At 37.4% G+C, this 19,449-nt stretch overlaps 1 protein-coding gene across 12 annotated transcripts in view; it reads left to right on the forward strand.

The window, feature by feature from the left end:
- The window catches only part of SDCCAG8 (SHH signaling and ciliogenesis regulator SDCCAG8), a 248,663-nt gene that overhangs the window by 80,923 nt on the left and 148,291 nt on the right, over window positions 1-19,449 (forward strand). For all 12 annotated transcript variants that reach the window (XR_007721686.1, XR_007721687.1, XM_050771396.1 and 9 more), the window contains 2 exons: window positions 3,095-3,229; window positions 6,259-6,375. Coding sequence is in view for 10 of the 12 variants with exons in the window: in XM_050771396.1 (XP_050627353.1) it covers window positions 3,095-3,229; window positions 6,259-6,375 (252 nt within the window). In the remaining 2 variants the exon portion in view is untranslated. The remainder of the gene's footprint in view (window positions 1-3,094; window positions 3,230-6,258; window positions 6,376-19,449) is intronic.

Genomic DNA, 19,449 nt, shown 5'->3' on the forward strand with positions numbered 1-19,449 from the left:
ACTTGAGCAAGTTACTTAGTTTTCTGAATCTCATTTTTTCAAATAAAATTAATTCGATATAATTCCTTCTCTAGGGGATTTATTTTTTATTTATTTATTAGAGACAGGGTCTCACTGTATCACATAGGCTGGAATGCAGTGGTGTGATCATAGCTCATCATATCTTCCAACTACCTGGCTCAAGCAATCCCCCTGCCTCAGCTTCCTGAGTAGCTAAGACTACAGGCATGTGCCACCGTGCCCGGCTAATTAAAAAATAATTGTAGAAATGGGGTCTCATTATGTTGCCCAGGCTGGTCTTGAATTCCTGGCAGTCCTCCTGCCTCAACCTCCAAAAGCTGTAGGATTCCAAGCATGAGCCACGCTGCCCGGCCTTTCTAAGGGGATTTAAAGAGAGAATGCATATCACACTGCCTGGCACAAGAACATAATGACTAACCAATTAATTATAACATTGTAAGTGCTAGGTAGTTAAAGTTAGTGCTAGAACAAGAACCTCTGCTTTCCTAACAGTAGGAATACTTGTGAAACTTACAGATTTTCTTTCTTTCTGTTTTTTTTTTTTTTTTAATTCCTCCCTTACTTTTCTTTTTTTAAAAAATTCCATTTGTGTGGGAAACTGTAGGAGAACAGATGCCTTCTACCTAGACAGGTTTGAATCATTCCCCATCAACGGTACTTGCTGTGAGTTTGTGTGTTATCTTCATTAATGGTCCTTGGTTGCACTGAGCACTCAGCTTTGTTAGTTCATTCAGTCATTGATCATTTATTTATTGAGCACCCCCTGAGGTCCACACATTTTCTCAATTGCTTTCCTTGACAGTATCCATTGTTAAAATCCTTAATTCTTATCTCTTGCATAGGGAGTAGAGCTTCATACCATGTTCAATACACTAGGGACTGCTCTGCAGAAATTTCTATCAACCTCTCCCAACCTGGGTGTCCTTGTCTCTTCCTTGCCCCTGTCAAAGTTTAAAGGACTTACCTGATGTCAACGTCCTGGACATCCAGCAGTGTTGCAGCTGTGTCTGTGTTACTTCTGGCTCTGCAACAGATGTGGATGGAGAAGCTCCTGCCGTGTAATGTTGACTTCCAGATGGTGGGCGTGGGGAAAAAGAAGGTGTGACAACAGGAGGGGAGACCTCAGAAAGTGCGCGACAGGAGGTAGCAGACAGGTAGTGGGCAAAGTAAGGAAATGACGGGTGGCAGAGGGAGGAATCCTAAGGAACGGGAGAGATTTGTGACATGCCTTAGAAGAGAAATTGACTAGAATTTATAATTAGCAAAATAAAAGTATATTTACTTCAAAAACCATACGATGTTAAGATGTTTACCGTCAGTTATATATGTCCACATAAATAAGTAAAATATGATTTTTAGTAGCTGGTAATTGAAGTTTGTTGCTGTCATATGGTTCCAGAAAAGCCATAATTACACATTCATGATATGTGTACTCGTGAACTCAAAATTTTAAATTAAGAAATTAAATTGATATTTTTGATTTGTTATATTTAACTTCTTTTCAACCTTAGGTTTATATTGTAATGTGCTCAAGAATATTTTTTTAGTTTGTTATTAGTAAAACTAATTGTATGTGAAAATTAGATTTGTAGACAATCCTTTGATGATAGGGACATCTAAACAACCATAAGTCAAATATACAATTCTCCACTACCTTCAGAAAAGTTAATTAATATATCTGCCTAAATTATTTTCATAGGGTAAACTTTAGCTAGTTCTGTAGTTCAAAGGCAGACACCTGTCTTTCTTTGATTGATCTAAGGGTCTTAATTTACTACAACTTTGGTTCAATGTTGATTTTTATTTTTATCATAGAATTTTAGTAATTGATTTAAGTTATAAAACTGAATTCACACCCATGTCAGCATACAATGGTAAATTTCAAACATCATTATTTAAAATGTGGGACCAGTTCTTGTTTTCACAGATAAAAATTGATAGATATTCCTATATATTTTGCTGCTTCTACATTTTAAAAACTGCCAGTACAGTAAGAAATTAAGAGCCTAGAAGAGCGACTTCCTGGAAAAGAACAAAACGTAATTGGAAACCAAAAGCTATAAAAGATAAATCTAAGATCTAGAAAGCATTTCTAATCTTGAGAAGAAAAACTGAGAACCTAATATCCATAGAGTCCATTGGAAAGCCATTTATTCTAATAATTTATTCATCAAATATTCGGTACCTCTTGAGGAACTTCTACTCTAATGAAGAAGCAGACAACTAAAAACAGTGGGATGAGTACTGTGGTCGAGGTACACAGAGGTCGTGGTGTGACGGAGGTATATATACTGAGATTGTAGGAGCACATGCCATAGTGATATTCCAAATATTAATCTCTACAGTGTGGGAAATAGTGAGAGTGGACACAGGCTACAAACAACAGGCATGATTGTCCCAGTGCACACTAGCTGAATATCAACCCTGAACATGGGAAGGGTCACCTATTTTGTGCTGGAAACTGGAGTCAAGGAAGACTTCCTAGAGGAGAGGAGATAATGGCTGAGCTGAAACCTATAGGAGAAATGAGGGAGAACTAGATAATAGGGGGTCGGTTGGGATTTTACCAACAAAGGGCACTGCACAGAGCCTCGTCTTTGTTGGTTTTGGGGGAAGGGTAGTGGGACCCACAGCAGACCAGTTGCTCTCTGTAAAGAACTTCCTCCCTAACTCTCCCCATCTGTCCTTTTATACCCTCCATGTGGAAGAAGGGTTTAAGAGTTGTCTGCTTCTGTATCTCCTCTGAATGTATCTGTGGCACGCTGTTTCATAACTTAATTGGGTGTTTGATATCTGTCACCTTAGGGTTTCAACCAACACCTTGATTTTATCACCTTGTTATACATTTTTCAAACTAAGGTTAGAGATCAGGGGGATGAATAGGAGAGAAGTACATATTTCAGTTCACTGGGCATAGGTGAATAGAGGAAGGAGAAAAATGAACATACCCAATCCACAGAGAAATGGCTCACAGAGCCCAGTGACTATGCTGAGATGCTATTAATTCAAGAAAGTTTTGGTATTTGTTTTGTCAAATGACATTATTGTTTAGGACTTTTATTTTCCCTTACAGATGTTGATCTTGTCTCAGAATATTGCCCAACTGGAGGCCCAGGTGGAAAAGGTTACAAAGGAAAAGATTTCAGCTATTAATCAACTAGAGGAAATTCAAAGCCAGCTTGCTTCTCGGGAAATGGATGTCACAAAGGTACAGAAAGAGATTTTAGTGTAATTGTTACTTAAGGAAATATTTTCTTTGAAAAATGTTTTCCTAATGTACAAAACTCTTACTGTTATCAGGAGGAAGTTTGGAGTAGAAAAGTTTTGTGATTTCAAGAATAATAAAAGGCCACCTAACAGTTACTCAGCAAACATTCAGTTACTGTATGCAGCCCCTTAATGGGTATTGCATGTACAAGGATGAATTAGACACACGTCACGGCCTTGAAGAGCTTAAGGGTTGAGTGGCGGAGACAGACTTACAAATAAATAAGAGTTATATTACTTCAATTATTGAATATTTGATAAATCTCATTTTTCTAAATTAATTAGCAGTGCCTTGTTTTTACCATAGATAGCATAGGGTTGGTGTTTACAATAATTGCCAAAGACATATATTTACAACTTAAAAGGTGTGCTTGACATAAAAAATCTTCCACTTCCTACTCCTTTTCAGACTTGGTCATTAAAATAAAGATTCTAATACTACATGATCTTATTGTATTGGTGCTTAAATTTATACTTGAAAATACTGCATTGTCTGTGCTATGGGCGTCACTGGTTCGTGAATCAAGAACTAAAATGTTTAATGGTCTTTACTGGCAATGATTAAGATACATATTGTAAGAAATACTAGTAGTCCATCTAGATTTCAATAGTTAATTGCTTTAAAACAAAGAAACTAATAAAATCAATTTATTTTTTACCACTAAATATATAGATAATTTGCTTAAAATACTCCTTCCATGTTGCCTTTTATTCCTCAATGTATTTTCCAAAATTTTGACATATTTGTAATGCCATTGTTGCTCTGTAATTCAGTAATTAAAATTAATTTTAACATATATTAGGAAAGGGAGCCATTTTCCCCTTTTTCTTGAGTTTCTATAATTCTCCATTTGCTTTTTAAAATTCCTATTAGCTAATGTACAAGTGTAAGAAGCTCAAATTTTTGTGTGGAGATAGGGTGGAAGTGAAGGAATTAGTTCAGAAGGATGGGAATGCTTAACCTAGATTTATAGGTGAAAGCTATGATGAGACAGTTTTCAGTTGTTAATAGAGAGGCAGCTTTCTGTTGAAGTCGGTACAGCAGAGAGAGAGTTCTCTGTCTCAAGAACTAGCTGAAAGGACATATGAATGCATCAGAAGAGTGATTAGACTAAATCGCCTTGAAGTTGCTTCCAACGTGGAGATAATGTAGTTCTGGTTCAATTTAATGTGCTAATTTATTTGAAAAAGAATTTCAGTGTTGTGGATAAACGTAGCAAATGCTGAACTGAAAGTAGTAAAGCAGGGAACCGTAGGAGTAAAATGAAGGGATAAAATAATTTTAAATGTAACCTGATGCTTAAACAGTTTTTACCTAACAAGTTTGTATTGGTGTTGGGTTTTAAACATCATGGTTGTATAATCATTATCTTCTGACATTATCAATTCAGGGTTTTATTCCATTTTATTCATAGAAATAAATAGTAATAGTGAACAAATGGGAAAGAAAATAAAATATGGCTCCTCTCATTTTTTTTCCTGTCACTCTGAATTTGTAATTTTTATTTAGGTTTAAAATGAATAGTTTTTATAAATTTATAATTTTTGAAATGGGAAGAATAAACTCTCGCACACTGAAGGCATTTGAACTTTCAACAGAATTTTTAATAAGTTCGTTATTGTTCTAGCTTTCTGAGGGCCACTGGGGAGAAGCCTGTTGACTTTTTCTTCTGTCTTGTCACCATAGCTTTTAAACGTAGATTATTTTTAAAGTTACTTTTTAGGTTCTGTTTTGTTTATTTGGAGACAGGATCTTGTTGTATTGCGCAGGCTGAAGTGCAGTAGCTATTCACAGACACTAGCACAGTACATCGCAGTCCTGAGCTCCTGGGCTCAAGCCATCCCTCCGCCTCAGCCTCCAGAGGAACTGGGACTACAGGCATGCGCCACTATGCCCAGCTTAAATGCATATAGGTTTTATACCTTAGTCTGTTCTGATACCTCAGTAATGATGAAACTGATTTCTAAAGTTTCCAAAATCGTTATTTTTGGAGAAATACCAAATACTTGAAAAGTTTCAAGAAAGCATAACCATGAGATAATATATTAAGAGCCATATATTTGTAAATTAGAAGCCAGCTTAGCTGACTTCTACATTCACTGAACTTTCCATAGGTTCTCAGTTCTCTCAAAAGGCCCATAATCTGCTTGTTTAGATTTATCTGCTAATAACACCTTTCAAATATATTTCCGTGTCTGTAGCAGCCCTACATTGGAAAAAATAAATAAAACAAAGTTCTTAGTGTTAAGTATAGAGGATGATACGCAACACTTTTAAGATACTATGTATGTTCATTATTGATGCTATATTACAATTATTTCCTTTTATATTGAATGTTACAGTCGTAAGTGCATAGTCTGCTTAGTTCCAGTCTATGGCTTTTGCCAGAAAATCTTCCTTAACTTGAATACCTGGCATTGTGTATGATAAGATGACATCTGCAAGCCTTGCAGTCAATAGTGGATACTACAGACCTAAATATCAATAGTATGTCTATCAGCAGACAAAAATTCCTGTATACGTTTCCTTTTAAAGAGCATAACTGATGAAATCTTTAAAAGAAAACTTTGTCATATAGAGTGAATGTTTAACTGTATCAATGTGAATGAATAATAACATAGCTTAACATTTTAACTGCTAACTTTACCTATTTAAGGGTTAGATGATAGTGCATTTTGGTTGATAATATGCAATTGAAACCGTTATATAAAATAATCTTGGGCACATTACTTAAATTCCTTAGTTATGCATTTATTTATCTATAATTTCAAGTTGTTAGAATTAATAATCCCTGGTGTTGCTTCTGAATCTTAACAGTCTACGTTGAGTATTCTAGTAGAAAATGGCATTCTTAGAAAAGTTTTGTTGTATTTTATCCATATGACCTCTAGGGGGCACCAAAGGATCTAATTGCAGGCATTGCCTGGAAGATTCCAGCAGGTAATCATCCAGTTTTTACAATCTAACAGGTGTGTGGAGAAATGCGCTATCAGCTGAATAAAGCCAACATGGAGAAGGATGAGGCAGAAAAGGAGCACAGAGAGTTCAGAGCAAAAACTAACAGGGATCTTGAAATTAAAGATCAGGTAAGAGAGGACACAGCATAATTGCAGCAATTATAGATATGAGTAACATTCTTTCTCAAGTTGATGTTGTTTTATTCCTAAGTTATTTATTTGTATTGTTTCTAACTAATGGGATGATCCAGTTTATACTGTTAGGAGAATTTCTTTTATAGTTGCCTAAAATTATCACCTTTCACATGAAATGGTGAGAATACAACAGCAGGCATACACAATTCCAATCTGACAGGTCATAAATATACATTTGGATATGTGTATCTATTACTTACAAAAGTAAAAAGAAATGTTCTAATGCACAGTTTGAACCTAAAATATACATACATAAAGTTCTTGAAAGATGCCAACTTGAATCCAATTTTAAATGAAAAAGTTTAAAATTCGTAAGATGAGATGAGTTGATATGTAAATATGTCAATCAAATTGATTGTTGGCAGAGTGAAACCAGTTTTAACTGAGATAACCATGAATACGTTTGTTCATGAAGCCTAAATACGGTGACATTAGAAATGTTAGTGGATAAAAGCTGCGTACTTTAATTTCAGTTTGAACAGATGTTTTATGTTATATCTTTATTGAGATGAAGTAGATACTCGAATTTTAGTTGACAACATGGTTAAAGTTTTTAGAGAGGCAGTTCTAATAGGCTGACTTTTGATTTTCTATTTTTGTGTTACAGTACAGGACCTTGAAGGTTTTCATTCTTTATGTTCAATGAAAGCAGGTTGTTTATTCAATGAAAATAATAAGACTGGGTTCTTAGGGTCAATAGTTTAAAATAATTGTTTTAGAATTTAGAAGGACGTTGCTCCAAATACATTTTTTTCAAATATGTTTCTAGTTCGAGGTTTTTCATCATATTTTCCAACATATTTTCTCTTTTGAGCCAATGAAGTCTTTACAACAAATGACGCAAAGACAATTGGGAAAAGTATTGAAAACAAAAGTGATAATGAAGATTAGTACAAAAAGCTTTTCAAGCTGAAATCCTTAGTACTAAATTAAAATCTTGGCAACCAAAGTAAAATTCTGCATTTGAACCACTATATTTGGTGTTGTGGTAATGGGTTTTAAATTTTCAGAAGACTTTAATTATTAACATGTGCAAATAATGAAACATTTTATTTCATCCAGTTGGGGGCGTGCCTGATAGTGGAATGGAAAATGCTTTCTATCAGGGACTGAAGGCCTAGGTCTACTGAGTTTATCACAGATAACTTTTCTTTCCTAATATATTGTAATTTTTTTAAAGGAATCATATTGGCATACTTTTGGTCTTTTGCATTATTTGAGAGCATTTTGACAGCATAATATTTTGGACTAACTGGAAAAATACGTCAGGAAAGAGTCTCAGTTATTTAAAATTCCATTATAATTTTCTAGAGGAAAAAAAACCCATCAGGAACAATAAGAGTATAATATCACTTGTAAAGGAATAACTTGTTTAGAAGCATTTGCAATATTAGAAGTATTTGCAGTATTAAATCTCATTTTAATTAATCCGTGATGGTATGGAGGCTAAAGTTGCCGGATTTACAAGGAGCAGTTTTCATTTGTAAACATTTTCTGATAATAGTAGTTTTCTGACAATAGTAGTTTTCATAATGACATTTAGTGGGTTGTTTTTAGATAGAGACTGCCTTTTTAGGAGAGTCACAGCTTTAGGAATAAGACCTCTGAACAGTTACAAGATGTTTGTGATGTGATGTGATGTGATGTGCTTGTTACCGTTTTTTTCCCGACAGAATGTGAGGAAATCTTATAGGTCCTCTTTTAACTATTTTGTATTGAACAGACAGTTTCAGAAAAGAAAGTAGTGGTGTCTCATTCCATGGATGATTTGGAGGAGCAAAGCAGCAATTGTTCTTTGGTCTTTCAGCCATGACCTGACCTTCTGTCTGTGAGACCAAAGAACTACTTTGCTTGGCCACCATCTGCACTCAAGAGAGAAATTTACATTTAACTTTTAAAAGCGGGGCATGTTGAGCATTTATCTGAAATGCCTACAATAATAGAAAGTAGATTAAATGTTGAAGTGTTGTGCATCTTACAATTCCGCATCACAAGCAGGCTATCTGTAGGTTTGCAAACAAGGTGTTCTTCATAATATAGTCATTTTATTCATGTTTTAGTTCATCTGACCACTTGATACATTTTTTAAGTAGGTGGGAAACTGTGAGATTGGAATGTGTGAGAACAAGAGCCTTTTTGATGTATACAAAATAGGGCAAATGGTTGACCACCAAAATAATTTTCCTTGTGACCTGAGCCTTGGCTCTGGCATAATTAGAAGGAAAGGTTAGGAGAGTAACAATGGCAGCCTCTTCCACCCACTTTCTTCTTTTCTTCGTTATATTGTGTCAGGAACCGATGGGCGGATTATCCTTCCCATCAACTCCTTTGTATCTCTTCAGCTTAGATAATTCCTGTCAGCCTCAGAGGATGCTTCTTGCACCAGAAAAAAAAAAGGCATTTGGTATGAAGGAGAATGTGAAATATGCACTGTGATTTTTATTAGAAAATTTTTTAGGCAATGGTTATACACACACTCGATCAGGGGAATTTAAAAGCATATATGAGGGTACAGGGAATATTGTAATGGGTCCTCACATTTCCATCACCTACACTCATCATTTTTCCAATCCTCTTCCACAATCCTATTCCATCTATCTTACTTTTTTTCTCTCCACTTCTGTCCTCATCGTCACCTTCATCTTCTTTGTCGTGTTTTTTCTGTTCCACCTTCTCGTCTTCATCTTCTTCCTCTTTGTTTCTGTCTTCTTCCTCTACCTCTTTTTCTTCTTTTGCAGAAGTATTTTAAATGGATCTCAGACCTTATGTTATTGTACTCATAAATACCCATGTGGATCTATGAAGGATATTTTTACATACTATGTCATTATCATACCTACCAATGTTAACAATACTTCTTTAATATCAAATAACACCCAGCCTATATTCACATTTCTTTGTCTCAAAAATGTTTCTTTTACAGTTGGTTTATTCAAATTAGGAAAACAAGTATGTTTTTGTGTGTTAGAATGATCTGGTGTTACCCTTTTTAATAGGAAATAAACAGAACTCTTAGTAAAATTTCATCTTTCTTTGTTGTTGTCTGTTACATTTTGTACATAATATTTTGTGCTTTATTTTTATAAAATGGCTCATTATCATTCTAAAGAGGCATAAATTAATCCTACAGCAAACTATTTGAAGGAAATGGCTACCACGCGGCATTCCTGATAATCACATCCCAAAAGGAGCTTCCTAGCATATGAAACCCCAAATTCATCATTAATTTCAGTGCCTTGTATTTAAGATTTGGAAATGTTGCAGGAAGCGCTAACGTTGCCCGGATGAGCTGACCTGAAATCAGTGATGCATACATAGAGTTTTTTGTCAACTTCCCTTTTGGTAAATGAATCTCAGAAAATGATTCTTTATAGCCCCTAACCTTTGATTAGGACCCAGTGCAAAGTGAAAATACAGGACCCTTTTGTTCAGAAAGCAGGAAAGAAGTGATAGTAAAAAGAACTAAAATATAAAATATTTTCCTTTCTTCTTCAGTCTGTCTGTCCTTGCCCCTCCTCCCTCACCAACCCAGGCTGGATATGCCTCTTTTTATTTGCTATTTGATGTTAGGCTTCTTCAGCATAGGGATGATAGTTATGGGGGAGTGCAGACCCCACAGGTGCCCATGACGGGCTGTGCACATGTGGCCTGTCAGCTTCTGGGTTCTTCTTTCCTCTAGCCACAGGATCTACACTATGTCCCAGCATAGAGCAGGGGCTCATTCTCCCCCCCCGCCCCCGCAAGGAAGTCAGACAGGTGACCCCTGAGAGACTGCAGTCTCCATACTGCAACATATTTGCTGTCTGCATCAGGGATGGATAAGAGGCTCTGCACAGAATCCACTGAGTGTGCTGTGGTACTGCCAGCTTGGGGCGGGAATTCTTACCTCCCTGTCCGGCTCTAAGATGCCAGGGATGGGCACACTTGACTCAGTCCTCTCTAAACACACATTCAGGATTCTGCCAGGGGCAAAAGACACAGCAGAACACACACCTCCACCAGTGACATGCCCTGGTCTCACCCTGGGTGGAGGACCCCACCCCAGCAGCAGGGCAGGGCGGGATAAAGGAAGCTAGAGAGGAGTATATTTCTGAGAGCTGCCTAGGGCTGCACTGAGGCAGTGGAAAGATGAGACCAGATATAGGAGTTCAGTCTCCATTGTTCCATCAGAGTACACCTACAAAACACAATTCTAGGGGGGCAGTGGCTCACACCTGTAATCCCAGCACTTTGGGAGGCCGAGGTGGGCGGATCACCCGAGGTCGGGAGTTTGAGACCGGCCTGACCAACATGGAGAAACCCTGTCTCTACTAAAAATACAAAAACAGAACAAAACAAAACAAAACAAAAACTAGCTGGGCATGATGGTGCATGCCTGTAATCCCAGCTACTCAGGAGGGTGAGGCAGGAGAATCGCTTGAACCTGGAGGCAGAGGTTGCGGTGAGCCGAGATCGTGCCATTGCACTCCAGCCTGGGCAACAAGAGTCAAACTCTGTTTCGGAAAACAAAAACAAAAACAAAACACAATTCTAAGATAAAATTGCTGATAATTTCAAGACATTGACCACAGAGTGTTAAACTAAGCGCCCTTTGAAACAGCACGTGTGACTGCACTGGTCACGTGCCCAAGAAACTGCCATGACCAGGGGGTTGGGCAAATGGAGATTTTGCATACTATTAAATGTGTATATACTCCACTTACATATACAGACACATATGCATATTCAATATGCTAATGTGCCCAGTATTCATAAAAAAGTGTTAGCCAACTACAGCTCATAGGTCAAATCTGGCCTACTATCTATGTTACAAATAAAGTTTTATTGGAACTCGGCCATATCTACTCATTTGTATATTGCCTATTGCTACTTCCTGCAATAACAGCAGACTTGAGGAGTTGTGGTAGAGACCATATAGCCCACAAAGCCTGAAATATTTACTGTCTGACCCTTTACAGAAAAAGTTGCCAATCCCTACCTTGAGTATAGAAATACAACTGTATTTTTTAAGTTTCCTCTGAGTTACTAAGATGCTGAGCTTTGAGTTTGAAGACCCATGTGTCTTAAATAATAACAATGGTTTTAGAGTATTTTGCAGTACAACAAATGTGCCACATCTTTGGTCTCTTAAAAATCTAATGGCATTACCAAGTGAGTGTATCACTGATAATCATGGCATTCTCTTATTAGTGTCATATGACTTACTAGGAGCTTGGATGGGAGTGTAAATACAGTATTATTTTATATTTGATATTTACAATTTTGTTTTTAGGTTGGTTCTTATTTTTCTGAGATAAGGCTGATATAGAAAGCTTTTTTTTTTTTTTTTTACTGGTATTGTATAAATTATAATTTTGGAGTTGTGGCTACTATTTAGTAGAAAACATCAAGTTTGAAATGACTTTAATGGAGCAATCAAAGCAAATATTTAGGGTGGGGTATCTCTACAAAACAAATAGATCCAAAAATTTTGGCCGGAAAAATGAGGGCAAAAAAGGATTTGAGGGTTGCTCATATCTACAGCAGTGATTCAGCACTTGGACACTGACATGAAGGATGGAGTATAGCGACACAGAAATTATCACCTAAATTCAGTTGAATTAACTAGACTCTTGGAAGAAGTGCATCTATATTGTATGGCTTTGTGTAAGGAGAAGAAGGCCTGCCTCCAAGCACCTAAAAGTCAGTCCTTTTTTCTTTCTTTCTTTTTTTTTTTTTTTTTTTTTTTGAGACGGAGTCTCATACTGTCGCCCAGGCTGGAGTGCAGTGGTGAGATCTTGGCTCACTGCAACCTCTGCCTCCCAGGTTCTAGCAATTCTCCTGTCTCAGCCTCCCGAGTAGCTGGGACTATGGGAGCACGCCACCATGCCCGGCTATTTTGTTGTTGTTGTTGTTGTTGTTTTTTAGTAGGGACAGGGTTTTACCATGTTGCCCAGGCTGGTCTTGAACTCTTGAGCTCAGGCAGTCCACCTGCCTCGGCTTCCCAAAGTGCTGGGATTACAGACGTGAGCCACCACTCCCAGCCTAAGTCAGTCCTTTTTAAAGTTAGAGAAATATAAAAGCAATAAAGAAAAGTTGAAGAATTGTACCTTTTGCTTAGAGAAGACTTCAACATTGCTTCACGTCTTCAAGGATTTGACAGATTATTTCAAGGAAAAAGTTAAACACCTGATTTGAGTCTTCAATATGGACAGAACAAGAACAAAGGGATTTAACTACAGCAACTACAAATCACAATAGCCTGAGACAAGAATTTTCTGACAGTAAGAAGATTGAAATTGCTGCAACAGGTCATGGAACCTTTTCCCTGGAATTTTTAGTTTTAAATAGTAGCAGCAATATGATTTACCCGAAGACCCAGCTTATGGACCTCTGAGGTCCAGTCTTCTATTTGATTCTGGAAGCGTCCTAGAAAGACATTGTTGTGTCTTTTAAAAGTGGATAACAGCAGTGTTAGTCTTTTCTACTTGAAACCTAGCACTTACAGATTAAAGTAAAATCCTCTTCCGTTCTATTCTCTGCTTTGTGTCTGTAAAGCTATGTACTCTTTTTCAGAAGGTTTTTGGGGAATATGCTAAGATAATGGATGACTTCTCAAGAGCCAGACTTCAGAAACTTATCCAAGTACCACCTGCAGTCTCACTTCTCCCTCTACAAAATGACTGGGAGAAGGGCCATTTGGGCCTGCCTTTGGTACATGTAATCACTCGGTCCTGGTGATGACAGAGTTGCTCTCCAGTATTCTTCACACCCTCTTTCAGTCTGTAGGCTTAGCACATTCTTGTCCCTGCTCCTCACGAAGACAACAGCAGTTCCAGAGGGCTTGGCTTACCCAGACCAGTATGCTAGACACTGTGGGGGTAATAACTAGGAGACCCAGATCCTACCCGTAGGGAGTTTATATTCTAGTTGAGGAGTCAGAGTACACATTCGAACATGCCTTAAGAATACTTGCAAAGCAGCATATCGACAAGTGCAAATTAATGTAGTGTGAACTTCATGCTGGCTACAGCCCATGAGAGGGAGAATCTGGTTCCATGTGTGTGATGCAATAAAGCTTTTTTATAGCATCTTCTCCTAAGTATGCCCTAAAGCATTGTTCAGCATACTTAGATAAATTTGTGTTCTTATCACAGCCTAACCAAGAATTCTGCGAAAATTCTTCAGCCTCACATATGTCTAATAAATCAGCCTCTTTTGTTTTTGTCCTGGATGATGCTTGAATGGGAGAAGTAGGATTTATTGGATTATGCAAATAATTTAAAATATGTTCATTTAATAAAAGTCTAAGTTATTGATTGAACTTATTTTTCTAAAACACTGTGCTGAATTACTTTCTTCATTTAAAATCATCACGTTTTGGTAAAATCACAAAATTAGCAGTAAAAAATATAATTCAATTTTTCTGTCTAAAGGAGCAGTTCCAAATCAATCCAGCGAATAATACTGAGTTGGAGATCATTGGGGCATTTAATATTTAGTCACTTTGTTAATGATTTAGGCAGTTGTTTTCTGAGGCTGTGTAAGTATACCTCATTCATACACTGTGTTTTCAATTAACATGCTCAAAAAAGAGTCTATTAATTTCTACTTGTCATTTGATTTTCCAACAAAGATGATAATGCTATTCAACGTAATAATTTTTTTTAAAAAATCAAATGTATAAGCAGAGACATTACATCTGAAAATAGCAATTTAGGTATATTTAGAAGATAAGAGTACAAATAGCAAACAAAACCAGCTTTCTTAGAAGTAATATGCCTTATAGGAGAAACATTAAGAAATAAATGTTTGCCTTTGGATGGGAGTAGAAAACTGTACACTGGACTCTAAGAATATTCCTGTGTGCCCTGAAGAAATATAATGTTTGCTCTATTTTCAGTTTCAGTGGATGACATGTATTTTGGTTCTTTGAACATTTTTTTGCATGCTTGTTTTGACTGTAAAAGTTGACTCACCAGCCAACTGCCAACTTTGCAAAGTGCCTTCTCAGGTACCAACTCTGCAGTCTGGTAACTACCAGGTAGTGGCAGTTCTTTGAATGCATCCATGCAGGCCAACAAGCTGGGAGACATTAGAGATAAGATAACTACATATGCTTCTTTTTTCTTATAGTCCAGAAATATTAGTACCAATATCCAATATGAATATTACTAATTACTACATATGTATACATTTAAAAACATTTATTATATAAACATAACCACATTAACAGAAGCCAGTAATTCCATCACCCAACAGTGCAAATTGTTTTTATTTTTCTGTTTTACCTTCCACTTTGTGTACATATGCATCTATAATATTTGCAAATATAAATAGATTCTAGTTTTGGTTTTTGCATTTTTCATTTAACATTATCTTAACCATTTTTTCTGTGTTGCTCCTTATTCTTCATAGTGATCACTTTACTGTGGCCATTTACATGTACTTTTAAGGGAAAATGATAGTAAGTTAGACTTTGAGAACAGCCACTATGACAGATTTAGAGCCCTTTTGCCCTAAACTTCGTATGTTGCTTTAATTCAATAACCATATATTATGTGCACTCTACTTGGCTATAATCAATTTCTGTCAGAAAGGAGTATGTAAACCAGGTATGCCAATAAATATACGTCAAAGAGAACATAGTAACTATCAGCAAAATGCAGAGGGCATGGGAATTTGGGAGGGAAAGAGAACATCCTTGCAGGATGGTTAGAATGTTGCCCAGGGCCAGACATGGTGGCTCATGCCTGTAATCCCAGCACTTTAGGAGGTCAAGGCGAGCAGATCACTTGAGGTCAGGAGTTCATGACCAGCCTGGCCAACGTGGTGAAACCCCGCATCTACTAAAAATACAAGAATTAGCCGGGCATGGTGGTGTGTGTCTGTAATCCTGTAATCCCAGCTACTCGGGAGACTGAGGAAGGAGAATTGCTTGAACCCAGGAAGCGGAGATTGCAGTGAGCTGAGATTGCACCACTGCCCTCCAGCCTGGGCAACAGAGCAAGACTCCATCTCGGAAAAAAAAAAAAAAAAAAAAAGAATGTTGCCCAGCATGGATAAAAGAAGAAATTCATTTGGTTAGAAGTTTCAACATGGCAGCTTGAGCAAAGGAATGGGGGTGAGAAAGGAGGGTGCATTCAAAAACATATGTGTCTTTTGATTCCATAGCATTTTTGTATAACTGACCTCCATATTTCAAGTGCCACTTCTCTGCTATAATAGATTGCCCATAGAAAAAAGGTTTCAGTAATACTCAGAATCCCAATATAATTGTCTACTTATAATATACCGCATGCCCTGCAGTCAGGTATAGAAGTCATGTTATCATTTGGGAATGGATGCATATGTATTTCATTTGGTTTGTAGTAGTTTTTACATAATGGAAAAATCTTAAGATTTTTCAAATTTCAGATAACATAAATAAAATGGCATTTTATTTACAGTGTTACAGTCATATAGGATTGTTTTTGTAGAAATAAAGAATTGACAATTATCTTGATTTGTGGAAGATTAGCACATGACTGTTGATGAAAGGTGAAACACAGATCATACAGGGCACTACTTTGCCTAAGGACTGTGAGTGCAAAGACTTGACTTTCTGATTTGGCTTTTCCAGCTAACTTCCTGAGCAAGCCTCTTGGAGCCTCAGTTTATTTCCCAGTGAAGTGAGAAGCTTTGGACAAGTGGTAGCAAAGGTTTTTCTCTAACTCTAAATTCTTACGTTTCTAGAAACACAGGAAATATTTCTTTGCTCCTCTTGTGAATTCAATATTCATAAAATCAATAGAAATTGCATGGAGCCTCAAGTTTTCTTCTGTATTTTCCAGTTATTCACTCTCATTTTATAAACATGACACTTTTGTTAAGATTATAAAAATGAATTTTGACTGTCATCTGTAGTTTTAAATATTTTCGTTATGATTGGTAATAGAACAATAAATGTCCAGCTTTGTAAAGAGTTAAGTTTACTTACAAGACAGACATCATCTAATTTGCAACAAGGATTAAAACCCCACTCTAAATTAAAATTTCAGTGCTATTGGAAGGATTTGAGGCACCAGCAAAGTGTCAAAGGTAGTATTGTGGGGGAGTAGCCAGCTTTTACAAGACCTGTGAAAGTAAATCTCTTCGGCCAGCGTTTCTCATGTATGTGAACTTATGATGATCAGGAATACATTGGTGGATTCCCGCTGGAGAAAGCATTAATAGTTAATGCTTTCACTTTCTGTTTTCACTTGGTGCCCTCATAAATGCAAGCATGCAATGAAAAGCTGTGGCAGTTCTGGACACAGATGACCTAGAATATGATCATCTTAAGATTTTGCTGTGGGGGTTCTTTTTAAAATAAATCATCAAAATGAAACCAGAAACAATTTTGCAATTGTCTTAGAAGTTTTACAGATCCCCGGCATGTTTTCCTGACCCTCACTGGAGTTCAGTGTGAGACAGAACACCCTACACAGAGATTCCTGATCTAACTCTAGGCTGCTCATGAGTGTTAATGAATTGCAAGGTGTTTAGAGCTTTCATATTACTCTTCTTAACAGATGGTCAAGTTAATTTAACTCTTTTTGGTGTTAACATCTGTACTTCAGTGGATTTGTTACACTTACATTTAGGAAAAAGACAAGAACGCCGCAGGGTCTTTATTTCTGGTCTGCCTTCTGCCATCCCTGAAAATTTCTGGAGTTCCCTATAGGAATGGAAAATTCTTCTTTGTATAAAATCTCTCTACTTATAACTGAAGTCCTGATACCTTCTCTCTCTCTCTCTCTCTCTCTCTCTCTCTCTCTCTCTCTCTCTCTTTCTCTCTCACACCCTCTTTCCCTGGCAATAAATTATACAAGTAGTAGTATTAGCCTTTCTTCATGAGTCAAGCTGTCAATGAAAGTTCCCATTAAAGTGCAAGGGGATGCTCATATCTTTATAGAAAGTGTGGCTGCCAAGGAAACAAGGGAGGTAAAAATAAACTTTTAAGGAGATCTTAAGATGGAAGAGAAAGAATTGTTCTACTCGAAAGATCATTGCAAATGCTACCTTTTCTGTTGGACTCTTCTCTCTTTCTTTCTTTATTATTGTTATTTTTGGATTTGGAGCTTCACCCTGCTGTCTAGGCTGGAGTGTGGTGGCTCGATCTCGGCTCATTGCAGGCTTCCCCTCCTGGGTTCCAGTGATCCTCCTGCCTCCACCTCCCGAGTAGCTGGGACCACAGGTGCATGCCACCATACCCGGCTAATTCTTTTTGTATTTTTTGTAGAGACCAGGTCTTGCCATGTTGCCCAGGCTGGTTTCGAACTCCTGAGCTCAAGCCATCCCTCCATCTCTGCCTGCCGAAGTGCTGGGATTACAAGCCTGGGCCACTGCACCTGGTGTGGACTCTTCTTTAGCTTGCTTAGAATATTCTGCAAAGAAATCTGAATTCACTCATATGGAGAGGTGATTGTCATATCCTAGTTTGCATTAGAAACTTAAGGTGTCATTTTCAACTAAATTTATCATAGAACTGTAGGAGGATCAGTGTTTCTTCTCTAATTTACTGAAGGTCCACTATGTGTATAGCAACTTAAGCTATGCAAGGTTTTATATAATAAGCACCAGACATGTTTCATTTTAAAGGCGGCATCAACACAGACTAACAAATGGATCAAATATCTGTATCTATTTTAAATCCATATGTAGATATATATCTTTCTATATATCCTATTAATCTATAACCTTAATGTGACTTACTGATGATTTTTCTTGAGCAGAACATGAAGTTTGAAGTATCTCAGTGCTGAATTTGACATACCATAGACTTATTTCAATGGCTAGGAGAGCAAGAAAGATGCTAGGATTATCCTTAGTTATAAAAACAAGAAGAGAAAAGAAAAGTAGCCGGTTGTAGGGGGGAGTGGGGACGTGGGAAGAGAAAATGGGAGAGATTTTAGAGGAAGACATTCTAAAGGCATTTATACTAAGAAGAATTGGACTTTTTTTTTCCCCCTGTTTACACTGCTTCACCTTAAACAATAACTCAGAAGAGGCAAACATGACCACATATCCATCAATATAATAATACATAAGGATTTTCAGAAGGGAACCATGATAATGGATCTTAAAAAACTATTACTGGTATGAAAATCCTTTTTCCCTACAACCACTGCTGATTGTCGAGAATAACTTCATGAGAGACATGGTGGCTTATTCCCGTCATCTGAGCACTTCAAGAGGCTCAAAGCAGGAGGATCGTTGAGCTCAGGAGTTTGAGACAGCCTAGCCAACATGGTGTGACCCTGTCTCTACAAAAAAAAAATCCAAAAATTACCCAGGTGTGGTGTCATGTGCCTGTAGTTCCAGCTACATGGGAGGCTGAGGTGGGAGGATCACTCACACCCAGAAGGTCAAGGCTGCAATAAATTGTGTTCATGCCACTGCACTCCAGCCTGGGTGACAGAGCGAGACCCTGTCTGAAAAGTAATAATATATAATAATAACTTTATGTACCTTGGCATTTTTCAGAAGATGCTTCTTATCCACATAGCAATGGAATTTATGAAAGTAACTTTTGGCGGTGGCTCACACTTGTAATCCCAACACTTTGGGAGGCCGAGGTGGGTGGATCATGAGGTCAGGAGATTGAGACCATCCTGACGAATACGGTGAAACCCCATCTCTACTAAAAATACACAAAATTAGCCAGGCGTGGTGGCACGCGCCTGTAGTCCCAGCTACCCGGGAGGCTGAGGCAGGAGAATCACTTGAACCTGGAAGACAGAGCTTGCAGTGAGCTGAGGTCATGCCACTGTACTCCAGCCTGGGCAATGGAGCGAGACTCCATCTCAAAAAAACAAGAAAATAAAAATAAAAGGAAGTAACTTTTGTCTTTAGTCTTTCCTATTTCAATGGCCTGGAAGGAAGGGCCTCACATAATAAAGAGCAATGGCTTGGTGGGCACCAAGGGTCAAAAAGACTTTAATAACTTAGTCCACCCCTCCATTCTGTAGATGATTAGACTGTGAGTCAGCTGGGAGTAATTACCTT

The sequence above is a fragment of the Macaca thibetana genome, chromosome 1 (genome assembly GCF_024542745.1).
Source record: "Macaca thibetana thibetana isolate TM-01 chromosome 1, ASM2454274v1, whole genome shotgun sequence".
Classification (NCBI taxonomy): Eukaryota; Metazoa; Chordata; class Mammalia; order Primates; family Cercopithecidae; genus Macaca; species Macaca thibetana.